This window comes from Mustela nivalis, assembly GCF_964662115.1.
Source record: "Mustela nivalis genome assembly, chromosome: 17".
NCBI classification, from domain to species: Eukaryota; Metazoa; Chordata; class Mammalia; order Carnivora; family Mustelidae; genus Mustela; species Mustela nivalis.
In genome coordinates this window covers 37,737,611-37,761,398 of record NC_139036.1, presented here as the reverse complement: position 1 = coordinate 37,761,398, position 23,788 = coordinate 37,737,611, and the positions used below count along the sequence as shown (strand labels likewise).

Below are 23,788 nucleotides of genomic sequence, written 5' to 3'. Positions count from 1 at the left end.
AAAATTTAGGTGGAATACTATTCAGCAGCGAAAAGGAACAATTATTGCAATATGCGGTAGTATACACAGACCTCAGACACAGGATGGTAAGTGAAAGAAGCCAGATGCAAGAGACCATGTATTATAGGATTCCACTTATATGAAATGTCCAGAAAAGGCAAATTTATAGAGACAGAAAGGAGATCAGGACTTGCCTAGGGCTGGGATGGGGAACAAGGATTACCTGAACCGGCACAGTGAAACTTTTGGGGAGGACAGAAAGGACCCACAACTGGAATGTGGTGATGGTTGCACAAATCTAGAAACTTACTAAAGGAAATCCCATGGTTATAAATATATAATAAGTCAATTCTGTGGTATGTAATTTATACCTCAATCAAGCTGTTTCCTAAAAAAGAGGAGCTAGATATGTGTATGAATGAGGGATCTCGGATGTGCGGCAAGCCCTGCTCATCTTTTAAGGGAATGTCTCGGGAAACAAACAGAGCTACTCTCATTATTTCCCTTTTAAAAGATCACTGTGAGGGGTACCCGGGTTGCTCAGTCATTAAGCATCTGCCTTCGGCTCAGGCCAGGGTCATGGGATCAAGCCCCACATCGAGCCCCACATTGGGCTCCCTGCTCGGGGGGAAGCCTGCTTCTCCCTCTCCCACTCCCCTTACTGTGTTCACTCTCTTGCTATGTCTCTGTCAAATAAATAAATAAAATCTTTAAAAAAAATGAAAAATAAATAAAAGGTCACTGTGAAAGACATAAGATTTGGCTTTTTGGCCTATGGAACACTCAGGCTGGCATTTTTCATTTGTTACACATGTCCTCCTCTCTAACCTAGAGAAGTTTCCTAAGGAGAACAGGTGTGTCTTGGTCATCACTCTCATTACTCAGCAAGCGCTGGCCTGACATGCACGCAGGGTCTCACAAAAATGAACTTGGCTTCTGCCAGGTCATCTGATCACAGGTGCCTTGGAAAACCATTTGGTATCTAGAGCCGTGCCTTCCTAGGAACAGTTTGCGCCACCGCCCCCACCCCCACCGCCAGGCCTTCTCAGAGATCAGAGTCTTTGAAGAAGACAGGTTGGGGGGGGTGCCTGGGTGGCTCAGTGGGTAAAAGCCTCTGCCTTTGGCTCAGGTTGTGATCCCAGGGTAGGATCAGCAGGGAGCCTGCTTCCCTTCCTCTCTCTCTGCCTGCCTCTCTGCCTACCTGTGATCTCTGTCTGTCAAATAAATAAATAAAATCTTAAAAAAAAAAAAAAAAGGTTTGGTTATGCATACTTCCAGGAGACTGCAGAGTCTCAGCTCCCTTTATTTTTTTTAAAGATTTGTATTTTGGGGAGGGGGCACCTGGGGGGCTCAGTCAGTTGAGCATCCGACCTTCAGTTTTGGCTCAGGTCATGATCTCAAGGTTGTGAGATCGAGCCCCACATCAGGCTCCACGCTCAGCATAGAGTCTGCTGAAGATTCTCCCTCTCCCTCTGCTCCTCCCTTTCTCTAAAATAAATATATCTTTATAGATTTGTGTTTTTATAAGTCATCTCTATACCCACTGTGAGGCTCAAACTCACAACTCGGAGATCAAAAGTTACACACTCCACCCACCGAGCTGGCCAGGCGCCCCTCAGCCCCCTTGACTTCTCTCTTCCCTTCCCATTTACCTTAAATTGGCCTCAAAAATCTGGGAGCAAATAAACTACATCACCATAAACATTCTCTGTCTGATTCCACATCCAATCCCTCTCCCTTTGCCTCCCACCATGCGCCGAATCAGGCATCAAGTATCACGAGATCCAACTAAAAAAGACTGTAAATGTAACAGAAGGAAGAAGTTGATTAGAAAGTTGGTTTGCAGTCTGATTTCCTTTAGATCCAGGGCACAGGCTCCAGAGCTTATTTTCAGAGCTCAAAATATTATCTCTAAAGGGTTTTTGTAACAGATAAGTATGAATTATCACCAGACGGTTTTTTTTCACTTTTATTCTCTGGTATATGAGGTTTTTCACTTTTATTCTCTGGTATATGAGGTTTGCCCTTGACCCTACCCGCCTCCTGGCAATACTGTCTTCTTCACCATCTGCTTTAACCTCCAGGTAGACCTCACTTCCTCCAAACATTCCTCAGCCAACCTGGTCAGGCGCTAATGATTCCCTCAGCACTTAGGTAATTGACTTAGGCATTCAACTTGCTGCCTATTATTTTGTCTGAGCTTATGGGTAGCTTTCTTACGTCTGCTAAGTCATTTCATATATATTTGTCCCTTCTCCCCAGTTCGGAGGAAGGGGGACCATTTGCTGCCATATTTTTTGTAAATTTATTCATTCAAGGTTGTGGAGGGGGAGAGGGAGAGAACCCGAAGCGGACTCCACAGAGCAGAGAACCCAACACAGGGCTTGATCCACAACCAACTGGGAGATCATGACTTGAGCCAAAACCAAGAGTCAGATGCTTAAATGACTGAGCTAGCCAGGTGCCCCCGCTCTTGTATTTCGTGTCAGCCCCTAATGTGAGCACTGCTCTGGGCAGTGGTGAGTCAGTATTGGTTATTTAAGACTTATTGAATGTTCTTGAATGTTCAAGAACTCCTGAATATTCCTGATCACTCTTGGAAGTTGGGGTTAAAAGTCCTGCTGACCGAAAGGAGGGAAGGAAGTCTCCAGGTTTTCTGAGGACTCATGTTTATCATCTGGGGTTCCTCTTTAAGTTAAGGAGTAAAGAAGTTATAGAATTAGGTACAAGGCCCTAGAAGAGTTCTGTGCAAGGGAGGGGATCAGACTCTTAAAGTTTCATTAAGCTTCATGGTAAGCTTTGTTTCTGATTGGAAGAATGAAGTCTGGTTATATCCCTTCCAACTCTTGAGCCCTGACTAAATGAGGTGCCTATTCCTGGTTTTTCTATGGATATCCTATACCCAACACATGCATTCCACAAGATGGCTCTGGCTCAACAAAATGGCTTTGGCAGCCAAGTCTGTCTATCTCATGAGAAAGTCCCAAAGGGCTGGGTTGACGCTCTTCCCATTTAGTAATTTCATGACACTTAGAACCGTTCACCTTTCAGAGCAGGTGGTTTCTCCTGCTTGCATCATGGAGGGTATGAGCTTGTGCTCAATCCTAGAAGCCCCCAACGGCTCAGACTTGAGGAGTTGTGTTCCTGTACAGTGGAAGGGCCTGGAATGTTCCAATACATTCCACCAGTGGCCTTTGTGACCCCTGCTTCCAATCAACTTGGGCAAAGGCCTGGTAGTCTACAAAGTAGCCTGTATTCTGCTGGGGTAGGGAGCAGTTGGGCCTTGCTTCTTCCATGCCACTCTGATAATATCACACAAGTTGGCACTTTCCTTGGAAGTCCCACCCAGAAGCTCTATCCAATTCTTTGACCTCCTGGGTGTTTGCCCAGAATATCAAGCAAGGGTTTAGAAACTGCCCTGTCAACTTCTTGGCCCTATACACTCAACTCTGAATTCTTCCCAAGGCAGATTGGAAATTCTGGGATCCCTGAACCAGCGATGGGCCTGCATTCCTCAAAATGCCCCAGAAGTCTGTACCACCTGTGCAGACATTAACATCAGCCCCCCAGGAAGGAAGTAATATAATCAGGATGCCAAAGGCCATGTACCCCTGCTACATAGCATTAGAAGAAAACATCCACTTACTGGATGCTTACTATAGGCTATGCAATTTGCACACACAGTCTCATTTAATACTCATAGTTTATACCTTATACAGAAGGTATAATTACCCCATTTCACGGGTGAGAAAATCGAGGCTCAGAGAGGTTAGGAAATGGGTTTAAGGTTATATGGCTAGAAGTGACAGGTCCACCTGCTTTCAAAGACTGTGCGTATAACCACTATGGGGCAGGGGTTCACCACCCCTTACCCAGAGGTCGAAGGTTGGAGTAGGGAATACAGGCCAGACCAGTCACGCCACCCATCAGACCACCCACTCCCCTGCCTTCCTGCCACTTCCCCAGCCCTAAACTTACTAGAATTCTGACTTTGTTTATATTGCAGGAAGCAGTGCTCAGAAATGATGGAGGTAAGTCTAGCAGGTTCCAGCTGTTTCTGGTGTGGGAGTTGAACACTTTTTGGAACTTTTCCTTGGCAAAAGCATGTCTTTCCTTCAGTGGACTAGCTTAGTATCAAATCCATTTGCTTCCTCCAAGCTTCCTAGCTTGGGGGAAGAAAGAGAGATGGGGAAGCTGGGGGATTTCCATTAGGAGAAAGGAGAGAAAATAAAAGGAGGTGGAAGCATTAGTTAGTGCTGCTCTCTAAGCAGGGCCACCAGAGTTCTGGAGCCAAGACTCAAGAAATTTCTGCAGTATGGCAGGTAAAGTGAGAAAGCTCTTTGTGGGGGTCAAAAGAGAGGCAACAAGAGGAGGCCCTAGGGAACACTAGGCAGAGAAGGGTGGTAAGAAGGCAAGAGCTGATCCAGGACCGAAAGTGTGTTTTAATTCTGAAACCACCGTGATCACAAAAGGAAGGGCCTTACCCCTTGACTCTATCTCCCCCACTTCTGGGGCGGGGCAGTCAAATAAGGTGCTCTCCGAGGCCAGAAAACACCGGCCGCACTGCTGGTCCAGCCTGTCTGAGCATGTTGGGGACCAGTACCCGACTTGTAGTGTTTGGCAGATAAATAATGAGCACCCCTGCCTGTTGCCCATTCTCTCTTCTCTCTGCTTAGTTTGCTGCAAACTTCTGCCTGGCAGGGAGCTCCAGAAAGGGGTGGGGTAAAAAGGGTCCTCCAGACAGTATTTAATACTCTGTGATTTATAAGCTGCTGGAAGGGGAGGGCTGGGGGAGCTGAGAGGGGAAGCCCCTGGGACTAGTTTCCATGACGCATCAGTACACCACGGACAAGAGTCAAAGTATTTTCTTGATTCCTGTGCCTTCAGTTTCCAGAGACAGCCCACACCCCTCCTGGGGCCCAAGGCTTGGGTACCATCTAGGCTGAGACCCATGGAACTGGCTAGAATGAAACTAATGGATCCACACCCAAATCTGCAGACTCTTCTGTAAGCCTTGCACTGCCGGGGGAAGAAGAAATCTGTGAGGTCGAGCAGCTCAATAGCTGTTTGTGGAGGATTCCCTTTTTTCATGTACAAGAATTCTTTTGAACCCTCCATGGTTCCAAGAAAAACTATTTGAAACGTCCCTGCTTCAGGGGCCAGGGGGTTAAGTGCCAGGGATGGAAGGCTAAAAGCCAGAGATGCTGGTTGCAGGGATTCTTGGAATCGGGGCTAATGGCCTTCCTGCTGTGGGCTTGGGAATGCCAGGCCCAGGCTTTGGTTGCCCTGAGAGATGCAGCCATTTTTACTCCTGACTGAAGTGCACCACCTTCTGGGACTTTCCCTTCTCTGGTGAAAAACCAGAGCACAATATGCCCCAGGGACCCACAGGGCATGTGCCCAACAGTCTGGAGGGCATTGAAGGAGATAATGTGGGGTACGATGAGACAGGTGCTTTATATAGTTTACAGTTTGGTTCTGGCTGGTGGGAAGAAGACGCCTTCCGTGAGAGCGCCCGGTAATGTCCTTCATAAGTGTGATCTCAAAAGGTCAAGGGATGGGCCTTGAATAGCCCTAATGTCCCTGAAACAGTCTATTGTACGGCTATTGTCTCTACATGTAAAGGAACCCTTCTTGACCCTATTCTGTACTTTTCTCTTTTTCTTGCCTCTGGAGTTTCCCAAGTGAATAACTCCACGCTACCTTGTCCTGAGACCCGAGTCTACCGCCTTTAAGCTTTAACAACAAGAGAGTTCACCCATGTTTCTTGAATTCCTACTATGTGCCAGGCATCACACTCGGTGCTAGGGGGATGGAGGTGAACAACACACATAGTTCATTTCTTTGTTGAGTCCACAGTCTAGTTTTCAACGGATTTTCCTTTGTGCTTTGGGATTTGGTAATCCAGAAGGCAGGTAACTGCTTTCCATTTTCACATGTGGGGCTCAACTCCTCAGCCTCCCTCCTTCCGCAGTCTTTTAAAGTTTGCCTCATAGGGTGACTTTCCCACTTTTCCCTTGGCTAATAATTGACATGACCTTTCTCTGGACTCTGATGGGTCTTCCTTGGGAGGCAAGTGACAGGAATTAGGCACTATATTTTGTATACGAATGTGATATGCATGTATATACACGGGTAACACAACGTTTTCTAACTTCCTTCATTTAACTGTTGGCCATGCTTTCAAACACCCAAGAATGAAACAGGGTGAGCGCCTATCAAGCACGGTGCTTGGTACTGAGGATACTGTGGTCTGGGGTGTATGTTAGGGGATGGAAGATAAAGAATCCAGAAGTCACACAAGTCAATGTGTACCTATAAAGGGAGACGAGAGTTATGAAGAAACGTACAGGGTGCCTAAGGGTATAGAAATGGAACCTGAATCTAGTCTGGAAGCTTTAGGAAACAGTTCCCTCAGGAAGTGACATTTGGCCTGAGATCTGAATGATTAGTGGAAATAGGTGAAGAAGAGTATGAGGAAGAACATTCCAGGCAGAGTAAAGTGCGAAGGTCCTGAGGTAGAAGGAACCAGTGCCCTCCAGAAGAATTGCAGGGAGGCCAATGAGGCTACAAACCAGAGAATAAGGTTGTGTGAGATGAGGACTCCAGCTGCCAGGTAAGGATTCTAGTTTTTATTCTCCAGAAGTACATGAAACAAAAATCTACAAAAGAGCTAAGAGGTGCACCTGGGTGGCTCAGTGGGTTAAGCCTCAGGGTCCTGGGATCAAGCCCCACATCAGGCTCTCTGCTCAGTGGGGAGCCTGCTTCCCCCTCTCCCTCTGCCTGCCTCTCTGCCTTACTTGTGATCTCTCAAATAATAAATAAAATCTTAAAAAACAGAACTATTTAATTAAAAAAAAAAAGAGCTAAGAATGGCTGTTTTCCCCAGATTACTGATGCTGTTCGTACTTGTCTTAAAGGAGAATAGTAATAATGGCCTGAAGTGCTAGGAATTTTCCCAGTGTCCTGGCATGGTGTGGCTCTCTCTGCACTGGGGAGGCCCAGGACTCACCAGCCGGCCCCACAGCCCTGCAGCCCTCCAGGCAAGGGATGGCCCCTGCTCATGTGGACAGAGGAGCAGGGTGGAGGGTGGGTGGAGTGCTTTGCCTGAGGTATCAGCTCTGCAGTGACATCTGGAACATCCCCAAGACTTTTCACTCTTGTTCCTAGATAACTCTATCATGTACGGCCCCCCCTTTTAAAGGCCTGCTCATCCTGCCACCCTTCTTATACAGCTGTTCTTCCCACCCAATCTGGGGAAGGCCCCTGGATAAGAACTCTTGATTACCCAGAACCTGGGGTTCTGACCTGCTGAGTTCCAACCTCATGTCTAGAACCATGTATATTTACATACCCTTGATAGATTTGCACTGGTATTACTGGAAGTCCTGGGAGTAAAGGGTCATGATGGTTGGATGGTTAGCCTTTAGGAAGGCCTCTCCTTCTTTCTTGGACTATTTTTGGGAGAATGTGGTTTGGTGTAGTGACATCTACTGGCAAAGCAAGGCAGGTAAGCTGATGACCAGATAGATGTCCACTTATCCTCAAGTAATTTCTAGACTAGTAAAAACAAACAAACAAACAAACAAACACCCAATTATCTGAAGCCCTTGATATTGGTTAGAGCAAGGCTAAGAAGCCCACAGTTGTGGGTTTGGACCATATATGTGTGGGTTTGCCTTAAACAGAGAAATGTTTTTCCTAGTTGCAGCTTGCCTCCCTAACTTTGGCCAGTTGGTTCATGTTTGGCTACAGTTAGTCACAAGGGAGACTGGGTAAGCATGTGTATATGACTCAGAGGGACCCATTCCTAGCCCCCATTCCTGGGAAAGCATCTCCCAACAAAATAAAAAGACCCACAGTTTACAAATGGCAAAATTCGGGGTCATTTTTCATCTTCCCGAAGCTTGATTGGTTTGGGAATTTTTTTTTCCCCTTCCTGGGACTCGGTTTCTCCTAGGTCACTGGGAAAATGCTGTTCACATAACCATCTTCAATGTTCCTGTAATGGGCAAGACTAACTTTTATTTAGTTAGTTATTTTAAAGATTTTATTTATTTATTTGACAGAGAGGGATCACAAGTAGGCAGAGAGGCAGGCAGAGAGAGAGGAGGAAGCAGGCTCCCTGCCAAGCAGAGAGCCCGATGTGGGACTCGATCCCAGGACCCTGAGATCATGATCCAAGCTGAAGAGAGAGAGGCTTAACCCACTGAGCCACCCAGGTTCCTCAAGGCAAGAGTTCTTTTAAAGTGGCCCCTTGCCTCTTGCTGGGGTAAAAATGGAGACTGCCTCCTCACGGCTTTCATGCCTGTCACCTCCACACTCCATTCAAGGGGCCCTTCTCTCTCAGTAGCCTGCACACTTGACTAGGGACTTACCCCTAAAGGTCACAAGCAAGCCAGAGGGAAACAGGAGAAAACACTAGGGCAAGAATTACAAAGCAAAGGTTCTGCGTTCTTAATAACACTGACTCCGTAACCAACCGGGGCTCACACAAAGCATCTGCCTATCTCTTTATCCATCCATCCATCCATCTGACCCTTGTTCAGACTCAAAAAGAAAATCCTCAAGACCCCAGCAGAGAAAGGGGTAATGAGTAGGATTCCATGGAAGAGGAAACAGAACTAGTAAAGGAACACATGGGAGAGATGGAAGTAAATCCTTACCAGGAATCAAATCCAAAGTACATCAGAGGGAGGCACAGTTTTCATTTTGACTAAAATTGCAAGATCTTCTTCTTTTCTAAAATTTTATTTATTTACTTGACAGAGATACAGAGCACAAGTAGGCAGAGTGGCAGGCAGAGGGAGAGGGAGAAGCAGGCTCTCTGCTAGGCAGGGAGCCCAATGCGGGGCTCGAACCTAGGACCCTGGAATCATGACCTGAGCTGAAGGCAGAGGCTTAACCAACTGAGCCACCCAGGCGCCCAAGATCTTTTTTTTTTTTTTTTTTTTTTAAGATTTTTATTTTTAAGTAATCTCTACACCCAAGGTGGGGTTCGAACTCACAACCACAAGATCAAGAGTTGCACACTCTAGACTGAGCCAGCCAGGCACCCCAAACTGCAAGATTTTATGAAGTGGTAACACTCACTTCTGGGAATAATGTCTTAAAATTGGCACCTCACATGATGATGGTGACACTTCACATTTGGGCAAGTCTTTGGGGAAAGAGAAAAAGTGATACATACATAAGGGGTAGACATAAACACAAAAGAGAACTACAGAGGTGTGCAGATGCTCGAGGCAGCGTTACCTGATGTAAAAGATCCTCAGTAATCCCACACAGGGGACTAAGCACATATGTCACAGTACCATAAGGTGATGTCACACAATGATCATAATTACAATTATGAAGACCATAGAGAAACATGGCACATGTGGAGAATACGTAAATATGAAATTTCATGTAAACAATGGATGCATCTATACAAAAATATGCACGATAATAAAATGTGTTCATGTGGTGGAACACATTTGTGAAAGGTCATCTGTGAAAAAGAAAACTAGCTGTGTGACAGCGGCGAGATTAAGGTCTTATTCTCTCACAACTTATTTAGTGTTGGGGTGCCTGGGTGGCTCAGTCCGTTGGGCCTCTGTCTTCAGCTTAGTTCACGACCCCAGGGTCCTGGGATTGAGCCCCATGTCAGGCTCCCAGCTCAGCAGCTAGTCTGCTTCTTCCCCTCCCCCTCCTTTTGCCCCTCCCCCTTGCTCATGCTCTCTCTCACTCCCTCAGAAATAAATAAAATCTTTTTTTTTTTAAAGATTTTATTTATTTATTTGACAGAGAGAAATCACAAGTAGATAGAGAGGCAGGCAGAGAGAGAGAGAGGGAAGCAGGTTCTCCACTGAGCAGAGAGCCCGATGCGGGACTCGATCCCAGGACTCTGAGATCATGACCTGAGCTGAAGGCAGCGGCTTAACCCACTGAGCCACCCAGGCGCCCAGAAATAAATAAAATCTTAAAAAAAAAAAAATACCCAAGCACCTTATTTACTGTATTTCTGTTGTGTTAATGTTTGAAAAGGTGGAGGGGTTAGCGCAGGTGAAAGTCATACTCTCCCAGCCCCCTCTATACACACTTGTCCTACATCTTCTGCTCCAGGAGGGGAAGGACCACATCTGCTTATCCATGGTTGCACTCAGCTCCCAGCCCAATCCTAGCACTTATCAGAGGTTCAGTAAATATTTGTTGAATGAATAAATGAAAGTGCCTGCCGTCCAGAAAGTCTTAACCTGGGATCACTGGGCATGTTCCATTTGGGGAGTGAAGAAGAATTTGGTTTTGCTCAAAGAAAAAAAGGAATGCAGGGCACCTGGCTGGCTCAGTCAGTACAGCAAGTAGCTCTTGATCTCGGGGTCATGAGTTCAAGCCCCACACCAGGCTTAGAGCTTACTTAAAATAAAATAAATTTTAAAAAAATGAAGGCCCACCCATAAGAACAATTCCCCTGTCTTTCTGATAAGTGAATTTGGGCTTGGAGAACCCAGGGAGAGACAGTCTGCTAAAGCAAATCCAATTACCACCCAGGAACATATGTCGCCCTGAGGCCTTTGCTGCCATAACAACACTGTGTAACTATAACTACAGCCCTGGAGGGCTTTGGCCCTGTCAAATATGGAAAAGGATGTCTTTATCACCCGCAGCCTTTGTGCGCAGACTGACTTCCCTAGGGAGCTTAGATCAGGGAAGGGAGGTAGATAAGTGGAGGAAGCGGGGAGGTGAAGGTCAGGAGAGGGAGAATTGCTATTGAATCAGGATTAGGGTGGTTTTTTTTTTTTTTTTAAGCAAGTTTCAAAATGTAGTTATTTGACTGTTTAGTTTTGGTGGTTATTTATAACCCCAGCTGCAGAGGCGGGGAGCTGTGCCTGAGCCTGCTGGGATCTGTCCCATGTCTTCCCCCGGGGGTGGGGTTGGGGGTGGGTGGTAGATAAGGCTGATGGAGAAACCAAATTCACAAGGCGCCAAGAAGGTAAGAGAAGTTCCAGGCCACCTCCGAGACAGAAGTGACCCTTAGTGACTGTGCTGACTCCATGTTGAAGGCAGCTGTGAATGGAAAGATTTGAATATGAATTACGGTCCCATCAGCAACCTCCGAGGGTCTCCCAAAGGGCCAGAGACTAGGCCAACGCTTCTACTGAGAAGTCACAAGATTGGCCTGGCTATGCTAGCCACTCCCAAAGGCAAGGCAGTCTTCTCCACCTTATAGGTGGATGGCTAGATAGGATAGTGGTCTGCACACAAAGTAACTACCATCTCTAACCCCTCCGGGGCATATCCCTGGTCAAAAACAGGCTTCAAGGAGAGAGGGTGGCTGGTTCTGGGCAAGTCTTACCTAACCAGCCAACACCTGGCAGTGGCCACTGCATTTACTAAGCCCTTGAAGAGGTCAGGCAGCCAGGGCGAAGCTGGAGACGGGGTTGGGGGTTAGGGGAGGTGGGGGTAACTCAGCCAGGCAAGGCTCCCAACCTCCAGAAGCTCCCAGACATCTGAAGCAAACAACAAACAACACCACTTTGCATTTGAAATACCTAAGCAGGGAACCTGATGCGGGGCTCGATCCCAACACCCTGGGATCATGACCTGAGCCCAAGGCAGAGGCTTAATGACTGAGCCACCTGGGCACCCCAAGGGGAGCATTTTACAGGAAACTGAGGGATCCTTTAGGGATCTTACAAATGGGACTGAAGAGACAAGATATAGATACAAGAAAGACAAGACAGCAAGAATGCACAAAAGATCAGCCCTATGCCCCCTGCCCAGTTCAGTTCCTCAACTCTGGATATGGTTATTTTTTGTTACAGAGGGATTCTCACTGGTCTCCCTGCCCCTCTGATGAGTCCCCCTCACAGCTTGTAGAAAGAGATCTCTTAAGTGCTAGTGTGATCGTGGGACTACTTAAAGGCCTTCAGAGATGTCCCATCACCTCCAGTCCAGGCTCCTCAGCAGAGCTTTGCCAAAACCATTCCTGCCTCTTCTCTGGCAAACCCAACTCCACCCTGCCCTCAAGTCAGTCAGTCACCACCGCATACTGTGCTGCTCTGTTCCTCTGCACTTTCCTGCACACTGCTGGCTCCCTTTGCCCTGAAAGCCCCTCTTCTCCTTGCCTGCTGGCAAAGTTGTCTGTCCCATGAAACCCCATTCTTTCACCTATTCTAGAAACCCTTTCCTTTACCCTCCAGACAAAACACTCTAGTTCCTCCTCTGTACCAGGTCTGACCCTTGCTCATCCTTCTATTTTTCCACAGTATTTGGGGACCATGAGATTACTGGCTTGGGGACACATGGTGTTTTGCCCCTATTGGATGTGGCCCAAAACCTGAGACAGAATTCCCGGGCTTATCACTCCATGTTTCTTGAGCTGAGGTGAGGTTGAACAGACAAAGGCAAACAATCGCTAGACCCAGTAAAGATATATTCACTAACAGTAGGATGTTAGCCATGGCTATGGTGACTGAACTATAAATATCACTAACGACAGCCATTTACAAAGTATTTACTGCAGCAGGAACTGTGCTAAATGCTTTACGACAGCTGTCTCCTTGAATCCTTACAATAACCTAGGAAGCGGCTGTCAGTGTGTCCATTTCACAGATAGGAAAACTGAGGCACGAATTAAAAAACCTGTCAGAGAGCAATGCAGACAGAAAGTGGCAGAGCTGAAAGCCAGTTCCTGATCTGATACCAGAGCCCTGGACTGGGTACTAGTAGAGCTATGACTAAAATAAATAGGAGTTCCTATTATCTGTTTGGAAAGGAGAAAGGGGAACAGAACATCAACCAAACTGTATAAACTGTATAAATATAGCAGTAAATGTAAAATAATGTATCACTATGCCCTACTACCTTAGAATTAATACATCAGGAAATACTTTTTTTTTTTTTTAAATTAAGATTTACCTATCCATTTCAGAGAGACAGACAGAGCTGGAGAGGAGAGAGGCCAGTGGCGGGGGCGGGTGGGGGGGGCAGAAGGAGAAAATCTTCATGCAAACTCCCTGCTGAGCTCAGAGTTTGACGTGGTAGGCTCTATCCTGGGATCCACCAGATCCTGACCTGAACTGAAACTAAGAGTCAGACACAGCCTTCTAAGATGCCAAGGTGCCCCAATCAGGAAAAGCTTTCTGAAGAAAGTATATGTTCAAGAAAGACGTATCAAGGCAGGAAAAAAAAGCTTGTGTGAAGTGTAAAGGCAGGAGAAACAGTGGAGCTGAGCAGCCTGTGAAATCTGGTGGTGAGGCTGGGCCCGGGCAACTAGCCAAGAAACTTTGAAACCAACATCGGTTCCTGCTTCAGGAGCTAATTGCACCATGATGAAAATGTTCTTTAAAGTAAAGATTATATTTGATTCAAATAAAGAAAGGAAGGAAAAAAAAAAAAGCTTTTAGGGTTCCCTCTTCCCCATTCTAAATATAACTAGCTGTTCTACTTTCTCTTAAGTACACATTTTCCTTTTGATCATCTCTCTATCCTATTGATGTTAGTGTTTTTTCACCAGAGTGCACACTTTCCAAGGACAAGAACCATGTCTAAATGAAACTGTAAATTCTTCGGCATCAGCTGTAGTGTTTGAGAATTCAGTGTAAGCGATTAATGCTGAACATCTGTAATGCTGGTATTTGTATGATGAATGGTTAAGTTAGGATAGGATCTTTTTTTTTTTTTTTAAGATATTTATTTATTTATTTATTTGACAGAGAGGGAGAGAGATCACAAGCAGGCAGAGCGGTGGGCGGCATAGGTGGTGGGGGGAAGCAGGCTCCCCTCTGAGCAGAGAGCCCTATTCGGGGCCTGATCCCCAGACCCTGAGATCATGACCTGAGCCGGAGGCAGAGGCTCAATCCACTGAGCCACCCAGGTGCCCCAATAAGATCTTATTCTAAAATACTAATTTCCAGGAAGGGATATTTCATCATCTTTGAGTGCTATCCATTCAGATACTGTGGAACAGTAAACAGGTTCTGATTGACTGGCAAGCACTTAGTATGGGTGTAGCATGGTCTGGGCACACTATTAAGGATGACACACAAAACTGAGACAAGGTTTTAACACAAGATCTTCTTACCCTAGTCTGGGAGCCAGAGCATCCACGACTGACCTCAGGAACACACCAGGTAGTGCAAAATAACAGTAATAGTGGGAAATTAAATGCTGAAGAGATACAAGAGGAAGAAACGTGAGCCCTTTTCCAACAAGTTCTTATGTACAGTTCAAGCTTAGGTAGGTTATTCAGAGGTATTTATATGAAACACTTAAAGCTAAATACTAAATACTGAAAGCTGCGGGTCTTACCACTAACCCAGAATATCCCAGACAAGGGCAGTGCTAAGGGTCTGGAACTTGAACTCTTCAGAGTCCTCTGTTTTTCTCAACAATCAGATGTTGACTTTCTGCTGCTTTGTTCTTTAGCTTGGCTGGTGGGGGGAAAGTCAGGTGAAACTGGGGTCCAGGATTCTAACTTAATGACTCTGAAAGCATTTCCTCCAGCGAGGTTAAATCCTCAACGCCTGCTCTCCACTTCCCAGCTTTTCCTTCCTCTCACAACCGACCCCATTATTATTATTGTCGTTGTTATTATTTAAATACCCATTGCCTTTTTAAAAAGCCAGCTTCACTAAAAATATTCCTTCCTCTTCTTCCCTCCCCCAACTCCGGGCTCAAGCATTTTGATTTCCAGAGATCACTTGGGCTAAATGGAGTTCACTGCTTCTCCGACTCTGCTACCGCGCCGGCACCCACCCCACTCCCGCGGGCCACCCAGGGCTCTCAAACCCAGACAGAACGGGGGAAGGAGGTGGGCGCTCACCGTTGAGTGAAACTGGGGATTCTTTGGAGCTACAGCTTCTGGAGAATGGTTTTACCTCTTTCCGCGACGTGAACGGCTAACTTACTTGCTGTTCGCTAAGGGCAAGGACAATGTCTCCTCTACCAGACAAACGAACTTCCTGATGATGGACGCTACCCTTTAGTTCCTTTTACAAGCCCCATTCCCACCACTTTGAGATACAGAATGGCTTTCAAGATACAATTTCTTGTGCAAAATATCCCTTCCCAACTTGGAATTTATACGATAAACAGAAATGCCCTTTAGCCAATTAGGCAACGAAGGGGTTAAACCTCAGCCACCTGATGGATTCTGGGGGTTTCCTTCCTCGACTTCAGAAATTAAAACGACCGGGAAGGGAAATTTTGCCCAAGGTAAAAATGAGAACGGCTAACTTCAATTGTCAGGCTTCAGCCCCAAACAAGAATGGCTGCCCACGTCCACAAAAGGTGCCAATCCCCTAACTAAAAATGGCTGGCCCAGATTTCCACAACTGTGCTACTACCTGCCCAGTTCCAAAATGGCGCCCACTAGCCTCACCAGGAGGAGCGAACCTCCCAGCATCCTCTCTGGCCCTCAACGTCAGGTGACGCGAGCCCCAGCCGGAAGTGAAGGAAAAAGCGCCTCAGCCCGCGGCGCCTGCGCAGAAGGGTCTAGACGCTGTGAAGCAGGAGGCACTTGGGATCGTCCGCAGGATTGGGACTGCTACAGAGGCCGCCACGGAGCCCGCCGGAGCCACCGTTCCTACTGCTGCTGCTGCCGCTGCCCGAGTCGGAACTGTCGGGCCGCAGCCGCCGGCAATGCCGCGAAGGAAGGTGAGAGGAACGGGACAGAAGGGATGGCGGGTGTCTAAGGGCAGTCGATTGAGCAACGTGACGCAGTTGGCCACGCCTCACAGTGGTTGGGTTCCAACTTCCCGCTCCCCCGAACCTAGCTCAGCAGCCTTCTCTTCTGTCCATACCCAACAGAAAAATGTGGGCCCAATCCTGGCCTCGGCCTATGCTTGCAACTATTCCCGCCCTCTGCTTGCCTGGCTCGGAGGCGTTCTTCTCGTTAATTGGTCGCTGGAACACCTAGAAGCGTATTGATTGGCTGGTGGCACCGCCCATTTGGGTCCAACGGTCACCTCCCCGCGTGCGGGGGCGGTGTCGGGGCCGGGCCCTACGGCTCTGCGACTGGCTGTGGAGAACGATCCCTCCTCTCTTGATTGGCTAGGCTTGGCAGTCTGTCCCGTGGGGGCGCGGTGTAGCAGTAGCGCCATTGGGTGGCACGAATCCCCGCCCTTCCGGCCGGTGATGCTGATAGGTGCATAGGCGGGGTTTTGGAGCATCCTTCCTTTCCAGGCGGGGGGCACAACAAAGCAGAGGACTGGGTGGTTGGGAACCAGCGCCCACTCCCTAGGGATCCCACTCAGGCCTGTTGCATCTAAGCTGTAATTTTTCCTTATTTGCCCAATTGGACAGCGGACAGAAAATGCGTTCCAAAAGGCTAAAACTTTTCCAGAGCTAGATAGGATTTGTAAGGTCACCTAGGGACACCCCCATTCCTTTTCTTTGCAGCTGAACAAACAGAGATGTAATGGAGTGCCCCAAGCCATTCCCATTAGGCAATAATGGAGCCAGGACTGCAAAGCAAATCTAATTCGATTCAACACATGTTTATTAACTACTCGCTACTGTGCTAGTTGCTGGAGATTCACGAATTAATTAGACACGATCCCTGGCTTAAGAAGATCACAGTCAGATGGGGAACACAGACATATAAATAACTAGAAGGAGCTAGTAAATTCTCTACTCCGGGGTATATGCTAAGTATTGTGGGAGGGAAGTCAGGGAGCAATTAAGTCTGCTGTGGAGTAAGATGGGGAGTAGATGGTGAAAGCTAGAGAGGAGAGCTGAATTCCAGAGTCAGACCAGGAGGGAATGGAGAGGGATTCGAGTATCTGGGTAATGGACTAGACGACCTTTAAGACTCCCTCTTCATCCTGTGGAATTTCTATGACTGGAGCCTCTGCTCTTTTCTGGGCAGATTACGCTTGAAATATTTGGAAAGCTGTGTGGTATTCTTGCTCATTTCTGCAGAAATCTTTCTTTTCACAGAGGTGTTCAAACATTTGTACCTTTTGTTTTCTCCTAAAATGGCCTACACTCATAGGTAGTATTTAGGTTAAGGCTCACCAAATGCTGGAATAGTACTGGTGCCTTGGAATAGGTCCATAGTCCCTTTTCTGCAGTTCCCAAATACAAAGAGCTTTTGAAAATTTAAGTGTTTTTAGTAACTTATTTGGTTGGCAAAACCTGTCTTAAACTATCCTGAGCCTACTTACAGTTTCTGTGTGTCTTATTGGGTGATTGTTTATATATTCTGCTGTAGAAATATTAATGTGTTTGATGATGCGTGTTTCTTGCGGGATATATGCAAAATGTTCCCTTTCCAAAAAGTTATGAATTTCAGACACAACTAGCCCAAAGGGTTTTGAATAAAAAAAAAAAACGAGGGGGTTTCTAGCTTGAAGTTTTGTAGGGTTTTCTAAGCAAATACTTCCCTTTCTGGCTTAGGGAAGGGTATAGTGTTAATGTTCAATCGTTAAAAGTTGTCTGTATGACTAGTCATGCTTCAGGAAGCTAATAATTGACAAATAATTATTAATTGAAGAGATGATAAAAATCTCTGTTCTTAAAAATCTACAAGTCTTCATGTGCAAGCTACTTTTTTTTTTTTTTTAAAGCACATTTGGTACATGTGGAGAAACTTCATGGGTAGATAACATAAGAAAGAAGAATTTTAGTCTTCTTTAAGTTCTCTTGGGATCAGAGTTGTGGATCATGGTATTTAGAAATAGTATATGGTTTAAAAAAACATGATGGCCTTTCGTGGAGACTTTGAACAAAAACTACTCTAAAGTTAAAAGGAGACTAGCACTGATATTTTTCCTACCACCATGGACTTTAAGTGCCTAGTACTGTCGGCCAGACCATTTTGAATTGGTACTTTTATTTCCAGTTTGTAGTGCTGACCAATAAATGGCCTTGTGTCAGAATTAGTGTTAATGAAGTAAGAATGCTCTCTTTCATTCATTTAAGAAAAGTGCATTATTTGTAGGTTGTTCCGTTTAAATGCCTTAAGTAAAGGGAATTTGGCAATGGAATTCTTCCTTCGTGTTTTCGGGATCATGGTTCATTTTATTTCCAGTGTTAACACAAACCCACAGAATAATTGCTTCTGTGCTAATGTCTGGATCTATGGTGTTACAGAGGAATGCAGGCAGTAGTTCAGATGGAACCGAAGATTCCGATTTTTCTACAGATCTCGAGCACACAGACAGTTCAGAGAGTGATGGCACATCCCGGCGATCTGCCCGAGTTACTCGCTCTTCAGCCCGGCTGAGCCAGAGTTCCCAAGGTATAAGAATTCATTCTTCCTGACCATACCTCACAGCCTGCTCACTGGTCATCATATTATTGTGTTAATATGGAAACTGGTCCCTTGGCGTGGTGTAGGTGACAGAATCTGGTAAAATGCAGAGTGAATGACTGCAGAAGTATCATGTCTTTAAAAATTGGTTCTGTTGGGGGTATTGTCTAATCTGTAGACCCAAAGGAACTATGTCTGATGTAATGGCTATGTGACACATGGATGTCTTAAGTCGCTTCACTTTTTTTTGGACTACAGCTTTTCCATCAGTAAAATGGGAATGCCGTCTCTTCACTTCCTGTTGGAATGGTTTAGACTTAGGGCCTTAGAATAGTCTCTTGAACTTGTTTTTTGAGGAGGTTCAGTACTTCTCCATACTTCCAAAACTTACATTTAATTCTGTAATGTAGTCAGACACAATTATTAGATATATTTAGTTACACCCAACTGTCAGTTCTTAAATACCTAGAATTTCGCTTTGGTTGTACAGAATGGAAAATCTCTGTGTTGGAAGGTAGTTTGAAGGCTCTCTTGTGCAATTGAGTTGTCTCGGCTTAGATTTGGAGGGTACCCCTGAATCCCTCCTGGTTCTGCTCTGGGATTCTCTGGGGAGGGAAGAAGGTTGCAGTTAATGCACAAAGCTGGTAATCAATAGGTGATAACAGATTAAGGGGAAGGGGGGAAACTGTAATAGGCTTCAAGCACTTAAATAGTACCCATTTGGTCACTGCTTCATGAGCACATTGCAAAATAGAGAAAAAACGGTTTTTCAAGCAAGAAAACGGGAACATTCTCCACAGGTGTTCTTTATTTTATTTTTGAATTTAATGTTTCAGTTGAAGTCACGCTGTTGTCTCTTGAGTCTCAGTTTGTGTTTATTTTTTGAGCACAGTGGGAATAGCGATAAATGACTGCTGTAATTCAGATACTATGCTGTGTACTGGAATGCCGTGATAGAAAAATCAGAGTTCCTGCCTGTAAGGTGCTCACAGTTTAGTGCAAGATACAGAAATGTCAGTCGATCATGGTCGTGCATTGTGGTAAGGGCTCTGAGAGGTTGGCATAGCATATTTTGGAAGCTCAGAGATGGGGCCGGCAATTTGAGACAGGTCTCCAAGGTGTATCCTAAAAGATCTAATAGGACTTTACAAGTTGAAAGATGGGAAAATGTTATTCTAGGCAGAGGAAACTATATGCAAAAGAAGGGTTATAATATTCTTACAGAGTGTAATTGGTCATTGCCCCAGACACCTAAAAGTTGTAAATATTCAAAACAGCTAGGAAATACCTGGGCCCTGGGTCTCTTCCTAGTTGTTATACATCATAACTGGAGACTTGCACAACTCCCAGGGGCATTGTTCACAATGTAGTCTATGTAAGGTGGCCTTCTCAAAAGCAAAATGTAGGCTCTGTTATAAATTGAGCCTTCTCGAGGTATGCAAGCTGATAGCCTAGCTCTGTGTTGAATTCTTTTACTGAAAAGCTTGAGAATTTTAGTTTTGTTCTTAAGAGAACCTGTGAGATTTACATATTACCTTAAAGATCTTTTGTCATCTAAAATATGGTTTAATCTCAGCTTTGAATCTTTCTCTAGTTTTTTTTTTTTTTTAAGATTTTATTTATTTATCTTGACAGAGAAAGACACAGCGAGAGAGGGAACACAAGCAGTGGGAATGGTAGAGTGAGAAGCAGGCTCTCCACTGAGCAGGGAGCCTGACGCGGTGCTCAATCCCAGGACCCTGGGATCATGACCTGAGCTGAAGGCAGACGTTTAACAACTGAGCCACCCAGGCACCCCTCTCTAGTTCTTTTTAAAGTATCATCAAATTAGAGATGTAACGAGGCTGCCAGATGCTTCAGAATAGGTTTTGGTATCTTAAAAAATTCCAAAACCATGTTCTTGGCCTCACTTTTTGTAAACCTATTATAACTTTGCTTCAGAGTATCAGCATGATCAGGAAGAACACAAGAGATCCCTAAAGAAAGGAAATATTTGTATTGTTATACCTTTAGTAGTAAATAAAATATGTGTTTTTTGGTGGGTTGGACTAAGGGAAGAAAGAGAGGATGCAGCTAACATTTAGAAAGCACTAAACTAGTTACCAGGGATCATATTCAATGAAATTTATATGAAGTATCTCACTTCTTACAGTAAACATGAGGAACGTGCAGCTAGTGTTTTACCTTTTTTATAGATCAGGGAAAAGGCTTGAAGAGGTGAACTTGCCCAAGATGCTATAGCTAGGCGGTATGGTAGAGTGGCATGGGATGGGAGTCAGTCTTGATTCCAGAATCTAAACTGTTAATTCTATACTGTATTGCACCTCTACTTCTGATCTAGTTTCTTTAGCTTATACTTTATTTAATAGAATAGATATGTTAACTATTTGTTAGATTTTTGTGAAGTATGAAGAGGAGGGCATGCATGCTAATAAATCATATGGATAAGAAATAAAACAAATTTTCTTCTTTTCTCTTTAATATTATCTTTAATATTGGGGATCAGATTCCAGTCCCGTTCGAAATTTGCAATCTTTTGGCACTGAGGAGCCTGCTTATTCTACCAGAAGAGTGACCCGTAGTCAGCAGCAGCCTACCCCGGTGACTCCGAAAAAATACCCTCTTCGGCAGACTCGTTCGTCTGGCTCAGAAACTGAGCAAGTGGTTGACTTTTCAGATAGAGGTGAGTGAATATAGGATCATTTGGTCAATTACAGAGAGGATCTCATCAATTCCCTCTTAAGGAAGGCTTGAGGCCACTGCAGATAGATGCCCACGACTGACAATATTCAGCTAGGTAAATGATGTTTGCCTGATTCCTTTCTTGAATGTGTTGCTGAGGACAGTTCTGTACTAGAGTACTCTTAAAGTCTAGAGTAACACATAAATTAGATGGAACCCATAATAGGCAAAAGGGACTGGAGACCTTTTACCCATAGATGAAGAAAGCTTGCACCAGATTTTCCTATAGTCATGCTTGTCAGTCCACTTACCCCTAAATTTCTGAGGAGGAGTGACCTTGGAAATGGGGGTTGTGAGCTGTTGAGATTGTGATTCACCAGCCCAAATCAGATGCCTTAGAGCACGGGTTATAGACTGGGGCACCCAGCCTGCCAACATGCTCTTTTGGTTTGCTTGCATAGTGTTTACCTTTTTTTATTTTTATTTTTAAAGATTCATTTATTTATTTTATAGAGAGAGAGTGGGGAGGCAGAGGGGGAGGGAGAGCGATAAGCAGACTCGCCAGGCTTGATCTCAGGATTCCCAAGGTCACAACCTGTGTTGAAACTAAGAGACACTTAACTGACTGTGCCACTCAGGTGCCCCAGTGTTTACATGTTTAAAACTTTGTTGCCAGTATTTGGAAATACAGAATTTCATACAAAATGAAGAAAACCTGGGTTACTAGTTTCTTTTAAAAACTGGAAAGCTCTGGGATGCCTGGGTGGCTCAGTAGGTTAAAGCCTCTGCCTTCAGCTCAGGTCATGATCCCAGGGTCCTGGGATCGAGCCCCGCATCGGGCTCTCCGCTCAGCAGGGAAGCCTGCTTCCTCCTCTCTCTATACCTACTTGTTATCTTTGTCAAATAAATAAATAAAATCTTAAAAAACAAAACAAATAAATCCTGGAAAGCTCTGAGAACATGAGGTGGTCATTCACTCACTGTATTGACTGAATTGGAAGAGTAGTTGTTTTCTTCTTCTTCTTTTTTTTTTTTTAAGGTTTTATTTATTTATTTGACAGAGAGAGACACAGCGAGAGAGGGAACACAAGCAAGGGGAGTGGGAGAGAGAGAAGCAGGCTTCCCACTAAGCAGGGAGCCTGATGTGGGGCTCGATCTCAGGACCCTGGGATCATGACCTGAGCCAAAGGCAGACGCTTAATGACTGAGCCACCCAGGTGCCCCAGTAGTTGTCTTGAGGTGGACAGTCAGCTCTCGGTTTGGCCTTGCTCAGCCCTTGTACGCATTTGGCATACAACCCATGATTTATAATCTGAATTGTTAGATTACTAACAGGTTAGCTTGGGAGTCAAGTTCATTACACACTCACACCAAGTATATCATCCAGAAGGACACCCATTTTTATTAATCTTCCATCCTGTGTGTTTCCTGGAAGGAAAGTTAGATGGTCATTTTATTTTAAAGATTTTATTCATTTATTTGAGAGGGGGAGGGAGAGACCACACAAGTGGTAGTGAGGGGCAGAGGGAGAGGGGGAAGTGGACTCGTTCCTGAGCAGGGAGCCCGAAGTGGGGCTCAACCCCAGACCCCTGGGATCATGACCTGAACCAAAGGCAGACACTTAACCAACTGAGCCACCCAGGCACCCTATGGATGGTTATTTTATTTTATTCTATTATTATTATTTTTTAAAAGATTTTATTTATTTATTTGACAGACAGAGATCACAAGTTAGCAGAGGGACAGGCAGAGAGAGAGGAAGGGAAACAGGCTCCCAGCCAAGCAGAGAGCCCGATGCAGGCTCAGGATCCCAGGATCGAGGGATCATGACCTGAGCCAAAGGCAGAGGCTATGTTTAACCCACTGAGCCACCCAGGCACCCCTGGATGTTCATTTTATTTTATTATTATTATTTTTTAAAGATTTTATTTATTTGACAGAGATCACAAGTAGGCAGAGAAGCAGGCAGAGAGAGAGGAGGAAGCAGGCTCCCTGCTGAGCAGAGAGCCCCATTCAGGGCTCGATCCCAGGACCCTAAGATCATGACCTGAGCCAAAGGCAGAGGCTTAACCCACGGAGCCACCCAGGTGCCCCATGGATGGTCATTTTATTTTTTATATATATATATTTTAAGATTTTATATATTATTTGACAGATACAGATCACAAGTAGACAGAGAGGCAGGCAGAGAGGAGGAAGCAGGCTCCCTACTGAGCAGAGAGCTCAATGCGGAGCTGGATCCTAGGACCCTGGGATCATGACCTAAGCCGAAGGCAGAGGCTTTAACCCACTAAGCCACCCAGGCGCCCTGGATGGTCATTTTAAATAAAGATTTCTTCTGTCCAGTTTTGATTACCCATGATGGGGGGCTTATGAGAAACACAGATAAGTGAAATGTACTAGGATAAATCCCAAACTGAATTTTACTCAGAATGTAAAGTCACACAAAGTAATTGTTAGTTTCTTTTCATTTTCCTTGTAGCTTTACAGCAGATAAGTGACTAAAAGTCACTGGTTAAATGATAGAGGATCTGAGAAGCCCATAAACTCTTCCAAATAGTAAACCTCTAAATAAAAGAACCCCACTTATGAGCTTCTACCAATTGCTTTTGCTTTAGAAACTAAAAATACAGCTGATCATGATGAGTCTCCACCTCGAACTCCAACTGGAAATGCCCCTTCTTCTGAGTCTGATATAGACATCTCTAGCCCCAACGTGTCTCATGATGAGAGCATTGCCAAGGACATGTCCCTGAAGGACTCAGGCAGCGATCTCTCTCATCGCCCCAAGCGCCGTCGCTTCCACGAAAGCTACAATTTCAATATGAAGTGTCCTACTCCAGGCTGTAACTCTCTAGGTGAGTGTGA

General features: G+C 45.3%; 2 protein-coding genes across 6 annotated transcripts in view; one reads left to right on the top strand and one right to left on the bottom strand.

The window, feature by feature from the left end:
• FAM117A (family with sequence similarity 117 member A) overlaps positions 1-14,949 on the bottom strand; it is a 64,713-nt gene extending 49,764 nt beyond the window's left edge. The window contains exons 1-2 of one of the 3 annotated variants that reach the window (XM_082704712.1): positions 14,807-14,949; positions 14,066-14,151 (exon numbers count right to left, since the gene is read on the bottom strand). The gene's annotated coding sequence lies outside the window, so the exon portion shown is untranslated. The remainder of the gene's footprint in view (positions 1-14,065; positions 14,152-14,806) is intronic. The other 2 variants (XM_082704715.1, XM_082704714.1) reach the window with 2 other exon arrangements.
• A 380-nt stretch (positions 14,950-15,329) lies between these two features.
• The window catches only part of KAT7 (lysine acetyltransferase 7), a 33,256-nt gene continuing 24,797 nt past the window's right edge, over positions 15,330-23,788 (top strand). The window contains exons 1-4 of one of the 3 annotated variants that reach the window (XM_082704708.1): positions 15,330-15,639; positions 17,951-18,226; positions 20,745-20,921; positions 23,539-23,778. In XM_082704708.1, the coding sequence (XP_082560834.1) occupies positions 15,345-15,639; positions 17,951-18,226; positions 20,745-20,921; positions 23,539-23,778 (988 nt within the window). In that variant the 5' untranslated portion in view covers positions 15,330-15,344. The remainder of the gene's footprint in view (positions 15,640-17,950; positions 18,227-20,744; positions 20,922-23,538; positions 23,779-23,788) is intronic. The other 2 variants (XM_082704706.1, XM_082704707.1) reach the window with 2 other exon arrangements.